General features: G+C 31.5%; 1 protein-coding gene across 1 annotated transcript; it reads right to left on the bottom strand.

Annotated features, from left to right (window-relative positions):
- Window positions 1–2,087: 2,087 nt before the first annotated feature.
- On the bottom strand, window positions 2,088–5,549 carry LOC118028592 (protein NRT1/ PTR FAMILY 6.3). The gene is made up of 5 exons (XM_035032237.2): window positions 5,371–5,549; window positions 5,095–5,272; window positions 4,939–4,978; window positions 4,004–4,566; window positions 2,088–3,165 (listed from the first exon to the last, which is right to left on the bottom strand). Exons 1-5 carry the CDS (start codon window positions 5,480–5,482, stop codon window positions 2,304–2,306), a joined length of 1,755 nt encoding a protein of 584 aa, XP_034888128.1. The 5' UTR covers window positions 5,483–5,549; the 3' UTR covers window positions 2,088–2,303.
- Window positions 5,550–18,399: the final 12,850 nt, after the last annotated feature.

Raw genomic sequence — 18,399 nt, 5'->3', positions numbered from 1 at the left:
AAATTATAAATATTTTTCAACTTACACGTCAAGAGTGGTAGAAGCTATAGATCATAGCGATACCCTCTTGGAAAGTTTGAATATATATACTAATATTATTATAAGATGTATGAAAATGGAATCACGAAACCAATCCTGATTGATTTGTAAATGAAAGTTAAGATTCAGATGTTTTAGGGACTGCAATGTCTTTTTAGTGCTTTAGGGATTTGAGGATATGGATGCGATCCTCAATTAGCTAAAATGTAATTATTAATCTTCAATGACATGAAAGCAACTCCTTCTCATGACATTTTACTCCTGTAGAAGAAAAGCACTTGCTGGTAGCAAAAGTTGCACCTTAGAATATAGAGAACCTTTTTTAAAATCAATTTATAATGAAATATTTGGTTTAGCTATGGCTTCTGGCCTGTTCATAATATAGGAGTGAAGATCCATTTAATAGGCAGACCGAGAAGGAAGAAGGATGTTCTCATCATATATTTCAAGACAAAATGAAATAAATTCCAATTAAAAAAAAAAAAAGTTTTCTAGTTGAGGAGAAAATAAATAATAATAAAAAAAGAGAGAAGTTATTAAAGTTCAATAAAACACTAACCGGAATTGCTTGCTATGTGGCAGCTTCTTGCCTCCCTCTTCAACATCATCAACGTTGTAAAGAAGAGGCACATCTGAAGGTAATTCCATGTGCAGCACTCACAAAAACAGTGGCTATCTGTGTCAATGGACTACCCACCAATTTCCTGAACCGCTTTAATTTTTTTAAAATCAAATCATGCTTTCATTGATTGATTGTCTAGAAGGTTATTAAAAGTCAACTTTCACATAGGTTATTTTTAATCTTGAGTTAAGAAAAAGTTAAAGAATTTTAAGGCTAACTCCTAGGTCGAGTTTAATAAAAATTTTAAATATATATATTTTTTAAAAATTTATTTTTAAATTTTTTTCCTTTTCATTTGAATTTCTTTTTACTTTTTTCTTAATTAATTTTATCCTTTAATATTTAATTGATTCTAAAATGATCCTCATAATTTAATTCGTTTTATAATATATGAAATTATTATAGTTTCAAACAAACATCGTGATATCTGTTTGATGTTCAATTTTACGAACAATTAATTTTTATTATTATATTATTAAATAAAAAATAATTTCAAAAAATAAAATTGTTAAAGCGATTAGAGTTCATAATTTGCTTCGTGGTTTTAACATGATAAATGGGGAAGCCTAGAGTAATAATATGTTATCTTTTTAAAACACTTTAAAAAAAATAATTTAAAATTAAAAAAAAATAAAAACTAGGTGAAATCAAGGTTGTCAATTCTGTTCCGTTCCGTCTAGAATGATTGAAACATTCTATACCAATTCAAAAAACGGAACAAAACAGAACAAATTTCATTTCATTTTAAATCTCGGTCAGTTCCGGATTTTTCGGCTAAATTCCACCCGAAACATTCCGGTTTCATTCCACATGTTCCGTTTCGCTCTTGAAAAGCCATTGAATCAAATTGAACTTTACTTAATTTCATTAGTTAAACCACCTGATTATAAAAAAAGCTTTTTTTCATTCTTATTTTCAATAGCAATGATATTAATAATAATGTTGAAAATTATTATTACTATTTTCATTAACAATAATATTAATTTTTTAAAATTAGATTTATCACTAATATATATGGTTTATATTCATGTTTATACTTTATAGGAATTTGAGCAAAAACAAGGGATGCTTCAGATTCCATTAGCCACTTAATAACATTGACTTAACTTTATATTTAAAATATTTTTGTTAAAATATTTTACTTTCATAATATTTTGATATTTTGTTTAAGTTGAATTACTTTAAGTTAATGATCTATTTAATCTTGACTATTTAGAAATATTTTAAATTTTGAAATTATATTTGTTTGGTATTGTGTTTGTATTGCATAATTTATAATTAATTTATCTTGAATTTAAATTATGTTTGTTGAATATATATATAGTACAACCTTGAAACGGCACGCTGAAATACTCCATAACTAAAACATTCTATTTTAATTGGAAAAATAAAACACTTACCAAAACAAAACAGCACATTAAAACACTTTAAAACTAAAATATTTTATTTTAATTAAAAAAACAAAACACTTAGCAGAACAGAATTAACAACATGGTGAAACTGCCATGCTCAACACAGTGGTCGAAAAGTGCGTACAAAAGTATAATATAAAACACTGTTCAGATTAAAAACTAGGTGAAACTGCCACGCACTACACAAAGTGGGCGAAAGGGGCGTACAAAAGTATAATATAAAACACATTTCAGTGGAAAGTGGGCTCATCAACTTCGTCCAGTTCAATTCCCTCGTCGACGGCGAGCCTCTTGTCCTTGTAGACATACCATCTGGCACAAATCAAATATATGACAAAGTTCAAAGCACTCAAGATTGCCAACAACCAGTAGAAATCATGGAGCCTCCCTTGGTTTAGATTATCAGCTAACCATGGCTTGTTCATAGTCACCTTGTGCACTATAGTAACCAATGAAGAGCTGACAAAGAACCCTAGAGAAAGCGTGCTCAAAAACAGCCCTGTGCTCATCGTCTTCATCCCCTTCGGACACTCTCTCAGGAAGAAATCAAGCTGCCCTATATATGTGAAAGCTTCACCAGACCCCACAAAAAAGAATTGCGGGACCAGCCAGAACACACTCAATGGGATCTCGGCCGTTGGATCATTAGCCAAACCATGTAATCTGGCGGCTCTCAGCCTCTTCTTCTCAGTGAGTGCTGCGGCTATCATGGCAACAATGGATAAAACCAACCCGACTCCTATGCGTCTTAATGGGGTTAGCCCTTGTGGATGCTTAAGCACTCTTCTTGCAACGGGGACGATAATTCGGTCATAAACAGGAACAGTCAAAAGAATGCTACCAACAAAGAAACCCGCCAGTGATGCTGCAGGTATTTGGAAAGATTTTCCGATGCGACGGTCCATGGTGGTGGCTTGTGACACGGAAAATGTGGTCATCTGGGCATAGACAGTCCAAAACATCACAGTAGTAGCCCAAATGAGCATCATTCTAATTACCATTTTCACTTCTTCCACATCTGTTATGGTTGCTAAACTCCACTTGTTTACCTTGCCCACTTCTAGGCCCTTGATCGCTGCTTTGTCCAAGAAACTGCACCGTATATATATGAAGAATAAATAAAAGTTATGGCATGATCAGTGTGTATTATCACGTAACTCTAAAATTGCTAGATAACCCATCCATGGGCATGGACTGACAGATAGCTGGTGGGCCTCGTTACTGACCAACACATAATTTCCTATTTGTTTTCTTCCACTCATTTTGTGTAACATGTACCATGTAAAGCACTCAAGCCTAAAGGTTTCCACTGTCCAGAGAAGGTTTTAAAAAATTGAAGCTAAAACATCTGTCACGAGATAGTTTGGGGGAATGTGAAATGAAATGCTGAAGACAAAAATCACCACAGGAGATTCGATTGCGAGACAAAATGGCTTGAGATATTAGTTTGGTATTGCAGTAACTTATTTTTTAAGATGTGTTTTTACGTCAAAATATATTGAAGTAATATTTATTTATTTTTTAAATTTTATTTTTAGTATTATAGCATGTTAATATATATATATAGCTAAGAAAAAAAATAAAATTTTATAGTTTTTTAAAATGTAAAAATAAACCGACTCTGGTATTTTAAAATGATATAATTTTTGTTTTTGATTTGTATAAAATTGTTAAGATCTCCATATTTTAGAACTGCAATGTCTTTTTGAGCTTTAGGGATTTGATGATATGGATGAGCTCCTCAATTAGGTCGAATAGGACAAACATAATTATTAATCTTCAATGACATGAAAGCTACCATATCCTCAAATCATGTATTTCAAGACAAAATGAAATAAATTCCAATTAAAAAAAAAAAGAGTGTTCTAGTTGAGGAGAAAATAATAAATAATAAAAAGAAGAAGTTATTAATGTTAAATAAAATACTAACCGGAATTGCTTGGTATGTGGCAGCTTTTGCTTCTTCTCCTTGCTTCCCTCTTCAACATCATCGACGTTGTAAAGAAGAGACACATCTGAAGGTAATTCCATGTGCCTTTTTCTCCAAGCACTCACAAAAACAGTGGCTATCTGTGTCAATGGACTACCCACCAATTTCCTGAACCGGTACCGCCTTGTGCCAGAAAGGAACACAAATAGGGCTAGCCCAATAGCACAGGCACATATGCCATATCCCCATTCTCTCCCCAAATTATCTTGTATGTAAACCAGAACTGTCACTGCACAAAGTGCACCTAGGTTGATTAGAAAGAAGAACCAGTTAAAGAAATTGAGCATCTGTTTTCGTTCTTTTGGGTCCGTTTCATCGAATTGATCCGAGCCAAATCCTGAGACGCTTGATTTTAGACCTCCAGTGCCGAGGGCAGTGAGGTACAGGCCCAAATAAAGAACCGTGAGTTGTTCTCCGTTAGCAGGGATGCAATCCGTGTTGTCCACACATTTTGGTGGCCTGAGGCTTGGGACTACGGTGGAGATAGTCAAGATTGTGACACCCTGGTCAACAAAAATTATTAAGAAAAATGAAACAAGTGAAGTAGTATATTAGGAACCAAATAAAAACAAGGTGCATAACCTCTTACGACCAAGAAGAAAGATTTATAATAAAATATTGAAATAATTTACTCAAAAGGAAATATGAAGAGAAATCAGCTAGCTAATTAACGCGCAACAACAAACTTCAGGTGCAGGAAAAAAATTAAAGGCGAAGCCAGTGCCCTGGGGAGTAGGGCAAGTACTCTACATGTGTATATATAGCTGTGTATCGGCTAGCAAACTTCAATTTGTTACAATTAACACAAAGTTCCCTGGCCACTGATGGATCATTAAAAAAAATGGTTCGAATAATGGCAAGTGCGATGGCCTTACCGTTGCTTGCACGGTGGCGAAGATGGCGATGGTAAGATACCTGTCATGAAACAAAGGAAAGGGTTAAGAAATCAGAAAGCAGACAATAATCCTGAATTCAGAAACAAATATAGCACAAAATAAATAAAGACCGAAAGTGCAAAAAACTGGTTAAACCTTCCAAGAAAGGTGTCAGCAATAAAACCACCAAGCAGACAAAGCATGAAAGATGTTCCAAGGAAGTTGGTGACAGTGTTGGCAGAGGTAGCATTGCCCAGGTGCATAGTACCAGTCAGATACGTCACCAGATTAACAGCAATACCAAGTGTTGTTAGTCTCTCCATTGCCTCTCCGCCTGATAAAACCCAGAACAGGAGAGTGAGAGATCAGATGGAGAAACATATACAGATAAGTAGGATATAAATATCATAGAAAATGAAAGAAAGCTGTAACCTAGAATCATGGCAGCACTGGTCCAGCCACCAGTTTTGGACCGCTCCGCAGGGCGGCCCTTATAGTCCCACGCATCTGGGAGGGTCTTGCCTTGTGTTTCTGGAAGAGACATTGATTTGATTTTAATTTTGGATCGAAGCCTAAGAACTAGAAATATGAGAGACTGGAAAAGAAGAAACCATGTGACACACTGAATGCTTTGGAACTGCCCCTTTTTATAGGGGATTTAAGGGGATCTAATAATGTTAAAAATAAACAGTAAGGTAGTTGTATTTTGTATAAAGTGAAAGGTGCCAGCTTATGTTTAATGAAAATTTATTCAGTAGTTCACTGTAGACTCCAGCACTTCTTCTTGTTTATGTCCCTATATATATATATCAGATTTAGAGGCGGCAATTTAATAACAATGGATATTGATTGGAGTAAATATTTTTTGAAATTAAAAGATAATAAATAAGATATAAATATTCCCGAATCTAATCTTAAATAGATATTTATATTATATTTATATTTTTTAACATGTATACATGCTTTAATATTAGCATAAAAACACAAACACAAACAATATTTATCATTTTATTATTTAATATACATATACATACATCTCATATATATATATATATATAATTTTATTTTTTTATTCATTAGTAAATAATACTAGGTAATAAATATATTCAAAACTTGACGAGTAATTTATAAATATTTAAATTATTTATTTGATAAATAATAAATAAAATATAAATATAACAAAACTCAACTCACACGCTACCATGGTCATTTATAATTAGGTGTGTGTTTGATATTGTGGTAGATGTTATGGTTGTGGTTTTAAAAAAGATTATTTTATAAAAAGTATTTTTAATTAAGGTTGGTTTGAAAAAAAAAATATTTGGTTAAAATTATGGTTGAAATTGAGGTTGAACAAAAAGTAGTTTTTGTGTTTCGTTAAAAATCTCTTTTAAATTAAGGTTATAAAATAATCAATATATATATATATATATATAGATGGTTTTTAAATTTAATTATTGTAGATTTAAGTACTGCTATTATATCATGAAATAAAAAAATACTTATATCAAATATTTTTTTATTGTTTCATTAAACTATCTACTATTTCATCACGTACGAAATTCATCCAATAAAGACTATAGTTTCCTTAGTTTCCTAAGCACGCAACAACATCAGGTAAAATATCATCAGGAATAAAATTGGGATTGCGATCAAATTATGCAAATGTTACGTTATCAAGCGATCTCCTTCTAATTTATGTAATGTTATTAAATAATATTAAATACTAATTTTTAAATAAAACACAATTAAAAAAAATTAAATTTTTTTCTGGTCGGATGTGATTCAATGACAAGTGACCCGTGAATTAATTTACCTGTCACTGTTCATAACATTCACTGTCGCCCTTTTCTCTGTCTTAAAGCCATTTAATTTCACCTTTGATAGATTATCTTTTGATATCTTACCCAACTCCATCTCCTTGTACATAGCAAGAAAAACATAGCAAGTCCATGGCCAGTAACAAGTTTGCAACCATGCTGAACAGAAACACCAACAAGATCGCTCTCCTAGTCTATGCAATCCTTGAATGGATTCTGATCAGTCTTGCAAGATATGTGTGAGGACTAGTCATCCTCATCTCACTGCTCAGCTTTGAACAAGTTTGCTTTCTTTTTTTGGATGAAGCAACTTCATGACCTTCAAGATTCTGGGATTTGAGATCTGTATAACAGGTTTCGAGTTCGAGTCAGGGCGTGCATCTCTTGTAAGAGTCTAGAATAACCGGGGTTTTACTCACTTATCTGGACCCACAAAGTACACTTTTCAGGAGATGGGGTTTCCTCGAATCCAAAAAAAAAAATAAAACTTGATGACCTTCGAGATTTGGGGTGGTAAGCTAAGTGAAATTGGTGAGGAGGATTTGAAGTGTTCTTGTTGTGGTGTTTGCTTGGACATGAAACTATTTTGTGATAATTATTTTTTGTTCAGCCTTCCTGGGGTGACTCAATTTTTACCTAGAAAGAAAATTTGAATCATCAAGTTGATGGTAAAGCTGGTGTAAAGGATCATCCTGATAGAGAAAGCTTAAGAAGTGAATAATGCAGGATATGACAACAAGAGGTAATGAAAAGTGAAAAGCAGTAATTTTCTGCTCCACCAAAACCTGCAGTGCAAATACAATTTTTAATGGGACCCACCTTTAAAATCTTCGTTTAAAATATTTATCAAACAACTATTTTTTTGTGGTTGGAACAAAACACAGTTCCAACCACAATACCAAACAGTCTTAAGAGGGTGTTTGGAAATGTGGTAGTGGTTGCTTTTCAAATAGCTTTTCGTGCCGAAAAGTATGCCAATAATGTCTTTTCATTTTTTTAAAATCATTTTTGATATCAGCACATCAAAACGATCTAGAAAGTATAAATCACACTTAATTTTAGCAAAAAAAAAAAAATTTGAAATTTTAGCAAGAAAAATTTAGTGAACACCCTCAATGCATATCCCAGTTTTCTCTCCACATGTTAGTGGACCCTATGATTTCGAGGTGGCAATTGCAGAGTGTGATTGGAAAAGTTTTTGTTTTGGGTGGCAGCTGGAATTTGGAAGAAAGAGATGGCAAAGGTGGAGAGCGAAAAACTTTTCTTGGAGGGGCCAAGTTATTATGAGACTTTAAAGAGGAAATAAATAATTTTTAAGGGGCGAGGGTGAGAAATATGCGAAACTTAAGAACCATATTAACAATACTCTAAAACAAGCAGGGAAAGTATTATAACTTTGCCCACGTATTTTTATTTTTTACATTTTTTTCCGTTCCCCGCATGTTTTTTTTTCCTAATAAAAAAACCTGAAGAAACCAACTGCCATGTAAAAAACTGGAATAATTACAGACAGGATTGTACTTAACATGGCTTTCAGATTCAACCACGATGTGTTCTAGTGTTGAAATGCAGGGTCAAATATTCTTGGATGCTTTCACATTTATTTATAATGTTGTTCTTTATACTGATTTTTACCATTTCAATCCATTATGGGTTTTTAACTTATCTGGCTAGTAAATAAAAATATATATTTATGTGAGACCTGCTCTGCTCACACGAGCAAGATTTTTTTCCCAAGTTCAATTCTTTATTTAGTTCCTCATTTTTTTTTTATTTACTTGATTTTAGTTCTTATTTCATCTTTTGTTTTTGTGCAATTTTTTTTAACTAAATTTAATATTTATTTTTCGAGTAATGCTTAGAAAATAGTTATTTTTCATCCAATTTAAACACAAGCAAGTTTAATAGATAAAATAATAATAAAATTAAAATTAACTAAATATAAAAATTGAGGAAGGAAGAAGGAAAAAGAAAATTCCGACACAATAACCAAATAACGGCATAAAAAATGAAAAAAGAGAGGAAATAATGAGATATCAAGAACACCATAACTCCAATAATAACATATTTAATATTATCAGAAGGAGACGAATCCATAGTAACTCCTTCGATAACAAACATGGTTTTTATGCCTTTTTTTTAATTATCTTTGTTGATTTTATTTTTTAAATATTGAGTTGATTAAGAATTACAATTGTAGTTTTCCTCACAAAACATTGTGGATTGTTATAGTATTTCTTTATATTGGTATTTTTTTTCTTTTTTCTTTTCATGATTTTTGGTTTTTTATATGATTTTTTTCAAAAAAAATTTGTTGTTTTTTTTTTTTTAATATTAAGTTGGTTGAGAATTTTGCTTTGTGCTTTTTTTTAAAAAAAACATTATGGATTGTTACAGTCATTCTCCACATATTTTGTTTTGTTATGAATTTTTTTTAAATTATCTTCGTCAATTTTATTTTTTTAATATTGAGCTGGTTGAAAATTATAACTGTATATTTTTTCATGAAACACTAAAGATTACTACAGTGTTTCCCTGAAGGTTTTTTTTCCTTTACTTTTTTAATGTTTTTTTTTCTAAAATTATTTTTTTAGTTTTTTCTTGAAAACATTGTATATTGTAACAATATTTCTTCATATAATTTTTTTGTATAAATTTACAATAATATACAAACATGCCACAAGCTTGCGGTAGTGCGCGGACATTACATCTAGTTTGTGTTGAGTTGGAGTGCCATAGCCCATCATAGCTATTGTCTAGAAAATTAAAAGAGCTTAGGAATCCAGCAAGACACAAAACACCGAATGAAATAATGTTTTTATCGTTTTCTTTTCTTTTCTCAATAAAAATTAGGACTATGTTGTCTTTTTATATATTTTTTAGCATAGTAAAATTATTTATTAGTTAGTAACTCAGTCTCATAACTCGTGTTATAAATTTTAAAAATTAGCTCAATTTGATTTGGCCTCTTTTTAGTTTTTATAAAATGTTTTTTTTTTAATTTCATTGTTCAACACTAGATTATATAACATTCAACTTCAAAAATTTTATCGTTTTCCTTTCTATAGAGTTATAGAGATCTTATATTTTAGGTCACATGTTCTTCTAAATAACTTGACTTAGGGTTTTTTTTTTTTTTTTTTACCTTCTTTTAATCAAGTTTTTCTTTAGTTTTTTTTTTTTTTTTAATTTGCTTGAAAGTTGTCATTCATTGTTTTTAATTTCTTTTACACAGAGTTATCTCGACTTCACAACCAAACTGTAAATTTAGCATGCTGACTCGAATAAAGTTTTTTATCCTTATTTAAAATGGATTTTTTTTTTCAATTCATTGTTGAGTGTTTGATTTGCTAGTAATTAAATTTCTAATTTTTATTTTATTTTTATAAGATTATCATGTTCTTATTTAATTTTTGTTTTGTTATCAAATAGATTATTGAGACTTTTTAATAGTAATTACAGATATTTTACATTATTTTTTACCCTAAAAATAGTAATTACATACAAATTTTGATATTTTATTTTTTTATACTATTAGTTTTTCATTCTTACAAAATAAAAATTCTAACATACATCTCTCACTTTCTTTATAGTTATTCAATATCTTCATTATTTTTTGCAGAATTATTTTATTTACTTAATTGTTAACATTTTTAGATTTTAAAGGGGATCATGGCAGAGTCCAATGCGCAATTTTGTAAAAATATGCATAATTTTTTATTTGCATGTTAGATTGTACTGTAATGTTTTTCAAAATTTTATAAACGCTTTGTTCCATGGAAGTCTAAAAAAGACAGCTTTATTAAAGTTTGGGAACATGCTCAAATTTGACACAGAAATTATTGCTCAAGATTTATTTTTTTTTGTATTTTGATTCTCTTTTCTATTTAAATTAGAACTTTTAAATTAAATATGATTTTACTAATTAGATTTTTTTATATTTAAAACAACATTTTAGGCTATTTTCATTGAATTTTAATTAAATAGACTTTTCAAAATATCAGATAATTTTCTTTATATGTTAGGGTCGTAGCTGTAGAGTTTGAAAATTCCTAATTTTTTTTTCTAGATTTTATAAAACTTTAAGGATTGATGAACCTTATTCATGTTGTATGTTGTTAATTGGTATAAAAGTAAATTAGTCTATTTAATGGATGAAGACGATATTAACTCATTTCATGAAATAGGAGTGGAGGTCATCTTAATCACTATAACAGCTCCAAAAGTAATGCAAAAATATCTATCATAAAAATTTGATTGACAAGAGCATTCCATAGCAAACTTAATTAAGCAGATGGATCAATTACAATGGAGAGACATAAACAAAAATCATGAAGAGAAGAGAAACATGCTTGGAAACTTTTTTCAAGTTTGGCCCAACCCCATACATAAGGTTCAGAAAAGACCCTGTAAGGTAAGTAAAACCAAGAAACAATTTAAGAGAATTTATAGAATTCACTTTAAAGGTCCATTTAGATAACCACTTATCTATATAAAGGGTGTTGATGAGGATGAACTTAATAAAAGTCATAGAGCCTTACTAGAATAAGATAGACTATAACAAAATAAGAGCTAGAAATCCATCAACATTATATAAAAAAATAAAAATGTAAGTAATAACTTTACGAAGACAAGGATGAACTATGGAAACTCGATGTACATAACAAAGAATATTTATATGATGATGGAAAAACCTACATGATTAAGAAGATATTGTTATTACCAAAGGATGCAGAGGATTCATAGCAAAACATGTTAGTGTATACTCGATGCATCATAAAATAATAACCTGTTTGATTTGACTATTAATAATAATAATTGTGAAAATATTATTAATAAAAATACTATTGATAAATTTATATTATAATTATAACTACATCCCAAATCATTTAAGTTTGGGTTGATTAAAGTAGTAGCAGAAATAAAAGTAATACAATGCTATAAAAAAATATTGTTGAAGCCTCAATGTTGTTACTTTGTTGCCATGAGCCAGCTCATTACTATGCTTCTAACGCAATTGTGGATAGTGGTGTTCTGCCACTGGAGAGAGTTACGCATTCCACTAGAACACACTGATTTCACCCCACATGCTAGCATGTGTATTACATGCACCAGCTCAATCCATGAAATGTTTTTAGTTTTAAATTTGACCTTTTAAGTCTTAATTATTTTAGATTAATAAAATAAAATTTTATTTTACAAAACTGAGCATCAAACATGTGTTGAAATTTTTCATTGATATTGTGGGATCCCTATATCAAAGAAAGAAAAAAAAACCTATCCAGTCCAATCTTAAATAAAATTAATGTGAAAAGATCAATTTAAAGAAAAAGCATTGAGAGGCAAAAAAAAAAAAGGGCGGAATCTTTCCTCTGCCCATGCAACTCAATCCCTAATGTTCACAAGAGAAAGAGGCTTAATACATATCTAGTGTTTAAATTTTATTCTTATAGATTTAATTGTTTTAATAAAATTAAATTTTATAATTTTTTATCATATCAAACATCAATTAATAATTGATTTTGTTTCTTGACACTGCAAATAGTCAATACCAATCTAAACAAAACTAAATAGCAAAATCCAATCTAAAATGTCATAACTCAATTTTTGATCATTTTTATTTTAATTATTAATATTATTTTATTTATTGAAAAGGATAAAAAAAATAATGATAATGAAAAACAAGTAAAATGAAGGATGAATTAAAATTTGGCTTAAGGGTAACATGATTGGAAGTTTTAGAGTTTAATTAAACTTTGGAATTAATCTAATTAATCCAATCAAGGGATTAATTGGAGAATTGATAAGTTTTGAGACTTAATTAAACTTGGAATTAATTTAATTAATCCAATTAAGGGTTTAATTGGAGAATTGATAAGTTTTGAGACTTAATTAAGCTTGAAAAATAATTTAATTAATCCAATCTAGGGTTTAATTGGAGAATTGACAAGTTTTAGACTTAATTAAGATTGAAATTAATTTAATTAATGAAATCAGGGACTTAATTGAAGAATTACCAAAGTTTGGGTTAATTGGCGGGCAAACTTACAAAAGGTTAGAGTCCAAGGACTGTTTTGTAAAAAGCACGGAAATGCAGGGGTCCAATTAAAGTTTATCTAGGGGCTTGCTTACGAAAATTTCAAAACTTCAAGGATGAAAACACAAATGGCCATTAACAATTGAACGGCGTCGTTTCAAAGAGAACCCATCATCTTCTTCCGTTCACTAAACTAGAAGAAACGGATGTCCAACGATGCATCGCCATTACTCCTGCAATAACAGTCACTTTATTATCTGGGTAACGGCATGGCTTTCTCTGGCTATAAGAAGCCAGAGAAAGAAAGTAGAAGGGGAGGAGAGAACCAAGGGACTGGGGAGAAAATAAAAAAGCCATGCACGGCAGGGGGTGAAGACAGACGAAAAAAAGAAGAGAAGGAAGGAGGCAGAAGACGCAGGGGATTTTGAACGAGAAAACCAGAGAGCACGAACGAGCAGGGCAACGACGAGTGTAAGACGAAAACCGAGAGGGGGAACAGGCCAAGAAACAGAGGTGGAGGGGAAGTTTTTGTCAGCCACCAAATCTTCATATATCATCATCTTCGTCTGTCTCCCAGCAAGCACAGAGGAACAGAAAATCAAGAGGGAGACAGGGAATCAAGGAGAACTGACAAACGAACCACACCAGCAGCAAAATCAAAAGAAAGCCAGAGAACAAGAAAGAAAAGGCTAGACGAAGGGAAAGCAAGAAGAGGCTAGTCAATCAGCAACCGCACTCCTTCGCCTTTAGCTACCGGGTAAGTTCCTCCTTCTCCCTGCTTTGCAAATATAGAATTTTGTAACTGTGCAGGTAATATAATTACCTTCTTACTGTTGCAAGCATGCGTGAGTAATTCACGCATGCCTGCAACAGAGCCCAGCCGGTCACTGGCTTGGGCCAGTGACCTGGCAGGGCTGGCTGGGTCAAGCCCAGCCCATGTGGGCTGAGCTGGGCCCATCCTAGCCCAAAATAAAAAATAAAAAAAGGTAGAAAAAAATAAAATAAATAAAAAATGTGTATGCACAAATAAAAATAATGTAAATTTATTGGTTTATTCAATGACGCTAGAGTCAGAAATAAAAATATCGGTTTAAATTTATATTATTTTTATTCGTTGTATTTTATTTTATTTAGCTAGAAAAATAAAAAGATTGTGCATGCATAAAAATAAATTTATTTTATTTGTTTATTCACTGATGTCAGATTCAGGAATATAAAAATATGAATTTAAATTTATTTTTGTTTTACAGCTACGTGATATTTACCAATGTCAGAATTGGAAGTACTCGTAGATCGAATATTCACTGGCGCCAGAGTCAGGAATATTATAAGCAAATCATCATAGCGTAAGCGAATAAATGTTTAGCAATTTAAGATAAAATCAACAATACAGTCTGCCTCAAGCAGAACGTTTAAGGGGTGATAATATCTTCCCTTTTACGTAATCAGTCTCGTACCATAGAATCTCTGATGACCAGTTAGGGTTCCTTAAACAAGACCTTTTTTCTAAAAGAATAAAATGCCAGAAATCTTTTCTTTTTTCATAATCAAGGATTAAATTTTAGGGCCGTCACGATGTCGAGTGCGGCATGAAATTAACCTAATTTAAATGGATAAAATAGATTAAGTATCCGAAAAAAAAGAAGAAAAAGGAATGAGAAAAAAGAGCACGGTGTTTCCTCTCATATTTTACAGAGAAAGGCTATTATTGCCTTTTAGTTTCTTGTTTAATAGAATTACAACCCACTCTTTCAGTTTATAGTATTTATTATTCCATACTTTTTAATTCACAATCTCCTTATCAAGCGAAGAAGATGCATCATACAACCACAAAGAAGATGCATCAAGTTTAAGATATGACATCAACCGAATTGCTTTCTCGTTGCGGTGTGAGTTGTTAAAATATCTAAGTTTTTATTTTTCCACTCCAATGTATTTCCGTTGATGGTTTTTTTATTAATTAGTCAAGGATATTTTTGAATCAAATTGTATATCAATACTGAAAAGTTTTTTTTTTTTCAAGAACAATCGATATTCATATCGTTTGATGCAAGAAAATAAATTATTCTGGAAGCTAATTTCAATATTCAATCTTAAAAAGAAGAAGAAGAAGAAAACAGAATGTACCTCTTCGACATCATGATCTATTGACATAACTGCTGATTATATGAACAAGAAATTATTAGCTTTCCTATTTAAGCTAGATTAGACTATTTATATGGTTTGTAGGGACCGGGGGTCTCTTCTCGAAGATCCATGAAGTTCAACGAGCATACATACGCTGCTTCGTATATATTCCTTCGGTTGGTGTCTGATGTTTCTCCAACAGCTTCTGGCAATTAATGGTCGTGCATCTTCAAGCTATAAGCACCACTGGTATTTCGTGGCCTGAATCGCCCTAGCGGCGGCGCTTTTTCGAAAGAAAAAAAATAAAAATTGAAGGTTAGACATTCAAATGACCTTTTGAATATTAAGTGGTAGGTGTACTTTCTTTCTCCTTTTCTTTGCTTGACTCTTCCAATGATGATATCTAGCTAGTTCATCCATGTTTCTTGGAAGGGCGGAAGAAGTTATCAGTAGATACTTTTTATTGCAAACTAATAATAATAATAATACACAATCACCCTACTAAACCAAGTGTCCGTTTGGAAAGATTGTTGCTTTTACCTATGAATGTGACTTTTAAAAAGTTATAAATTGTAACTAATTCTGAGAAGAGCACATGTAAAAAGACGTGATATTAGTTTTCAAGTATTACCATACATTTAAAAGCCACAGTCAAAATAGTGATTCTCATATTGACACCAAAACAATTGAGAAACATCATGGAAATTCACTATTTATATGAAGTGAAGCTTTTTTTCCCCTCCAGATTTCTAACTTTTTTCCCCTTTCAATTGTATCCTTTTATAGAGCTTCTTCTTCTTCTTCTTCCTTTTTAGTTTTCTAGCTTTTGTATCTCTCTTTCAATTAAGTCATTCTATAGGCTAATTAGATGAAATTAAGTTTGGCATTATGATAAAAATACTAAATTAAGCATTAATGGACTAAAAATTAAAACACACAAAAAAAAATTGTTAACCCAAAATGCATTGCCTTTCTTTACTAAAAGATATAGCATGCTATTTTTTTTGTTTTTTTTTTATTATAAAAAAAGCCTTTTTTTTTTCCAATTTCCCCTCTCTTCATTCAATTTCCCCCCTAATTTTATCAAATGGCTTTTTTTAACTATAGTCTAAGTTGTATTTGGATTGATCAAGTTAACTAAATTACGTTAGATTAAATCGTACATATTTTAATTTTAAACCTAGGTTATACAAAAAGTCAGGCCAAGAGATTATATTTTTTTTAATTTCATTCTCGGATTTTTTTTATTGTCAGCCAATTTACCTTTGAATTGAACAAGTTGACTGGGTCATATTGATGCAACTTTCACAGTTAAATTTTCAACCTAGGCTAGATAAGGAGTTAGATTGAGAGGTTTTGAGGTTGACTTAATTATTTGATTGAGTTTAATAACAATGTCAAATATTTTTTTATGATAACCTGAATATTTTTTGTTACGTTCAAAACAATTTTAATCCGATTCACAATGTAATGCAAACATGTAAATTAGTAAAAAACATAAGTTCTTAAGTTTAGTGTTCTGATACTAAATGAAAGCAACTCTCTACTTATAAACATGAATAATCAAATATAAAATATAATGCTCATTGTTGCTATCCAATTTTTGACCCATGTTTTGATAAATTTTTCAGAAAAATACAAAAAATATGTTTTTTAATATATTTTTATCTTTTTAGCATTGTCTAAAAAAAAATTAAATTTTCAAAGATCTTGGGAACAAATTTGACTTTTAACGCGTTATTTTCAAAATCATTGATTTTCTTCATTGAGTAGATGTTGATATTGTTTGTTTTCAAAAAAATACAAAAAATAAAAAAAAAAATCAAAATTTACAAAAAAAAAAAAGTTGAGGGACAAACTTTGGAGACCTAACAATATATTTACCTATAAATAGGAGTTTCCAACACTTGCACAAGGCACGCAATTTTGAAAGAAAAATACAAAAAAAGGAGGGAAACCTAACCCTAAAATCAATCTCTACCTAACCACAGCCGCAACCCCACCGGTGGCTTTTCATTTTCTCTCCTAAGTTGCCGCTCACCATCTTCTTCTGACCATGCCCGGCACACCAGCCCCCATTTCCCCTCTCCATCGTTCTTCCACTCCACCTCCTTAACTGGTCATCTCCCCCCTCCTTTAAAAAAAAAAAAAAAAACAAACCAAAGAAACAAGAGGGCAGACTGCATCTGCACTACCCCCCTTTCCTTAACCTTTGTATTTCCTCCCCTTGAATCGACAAACCAGACCAATCTTCCCCTCAACATCGTCTTCTTCGTCTTTGGTCTCTTCAATATCAATTGCCATAGACCAACCAAGACCAGTCATCTCTTTCAACTGGTCCTCAGCTGACCCAAATCACTACCTCTAGTAGCAACACCCCTCTCTCTCGACCGAGCCTCCATTGATCTCCTTCACTGATAGCTACAGTAACACCGTCCTCAAAAGAGATCCACAAGCCTCGTGGATGATACCAACCATCAGATCGATCTAAAAAGAAAAAAAACGAAGCAGATTTCAAAAAAAACAAAGGAAATAAAAACTAAAATCAACTGGTTCTTGAGGTTTTGTTACTGCTACAGGTCACCGTCGGTGTAGGGAGACAGAGAAGAGGAAGACGCTCCCATCCACCAATCCTGCCACCTTCATTGGCGGCGGCGCATGAATCCATGAGCCGCTAATGGCGGTGGTGCATGGAACAACGTGCCGCCACTGTTCTGACAGCTCCAGAAGTTCGTCTGATACTGTTCCGAGTTGTTTTAGGTCATTTTGTAATTTCCAAATTGTTTAATGTAATATTTGTTTAGTTTTGAGTTTTTATAATTTGTATTTTGTAAATGTGGAAGCAAAAACAAAAAGAAAAGGAAAAGAAAAGAAAAGAAAATATAGTGAAAATGGATGTGTGTGTTTGTATTTGTTTTATGAATGTTTCTTTTTATTTATGATAAAATTGCAAAGAATAAAGAAGAATTTAATATTTTAATTTGCTCACGGTCAAGAATTATGAACTTACATGTAAGTCGTATTTCTAATATCTGATGAAAAGATAATTATTAAAACTTCTTTAACACATCAAAGCCACAAATCAGCTTACCTCAGGTAGGGTGTGTTAGGGGTGCTAATACCTTCCCTAACCACAATCGGTCCCTTACCCGTAAATCTCTGACAAAACCAATACATCTGGGTTTCCTAGTAGCTCTCAATTAAATACTAGGTGGCGACTCCCAACGAATCAAACAAACAAAAAATGAAAAATCACCAGCCAATGCCCCGCGGGTGACGTGTGACACTCATGATCTTAAAAGCTTCATGACTTTCACTCTCAAGCAATTATTTAAAAAAAGCATACATTGATCTATAACAAGCCTTTTGAGAAGAAAAAAAAAATCTAAAAGCAATTTGATGAAAAAAAAAAACTTATGTTTCTCTTCTAATCCTAAATTATTTTCATGTATAGGAAGAAGTCCATTTAGAACTATT

This window comes from Populus alba, chromosome 3, assembly GCF_005239225.2.
Source record: "Populus alba chromosome 3, ASM523922v2, whole genome shotgun sequence".
In the NCBI taxonomy this organism is placed as follows: domain Eukaryota; kingdom Viridiplantae; phylum Streptophyta; class Magnoliopsida; order Malpighiales; family Salicaceae; genus Populus; species Populus alba.
This window is presented reverse-complemented; position numbering and strand designations above follow the sequence as displayed.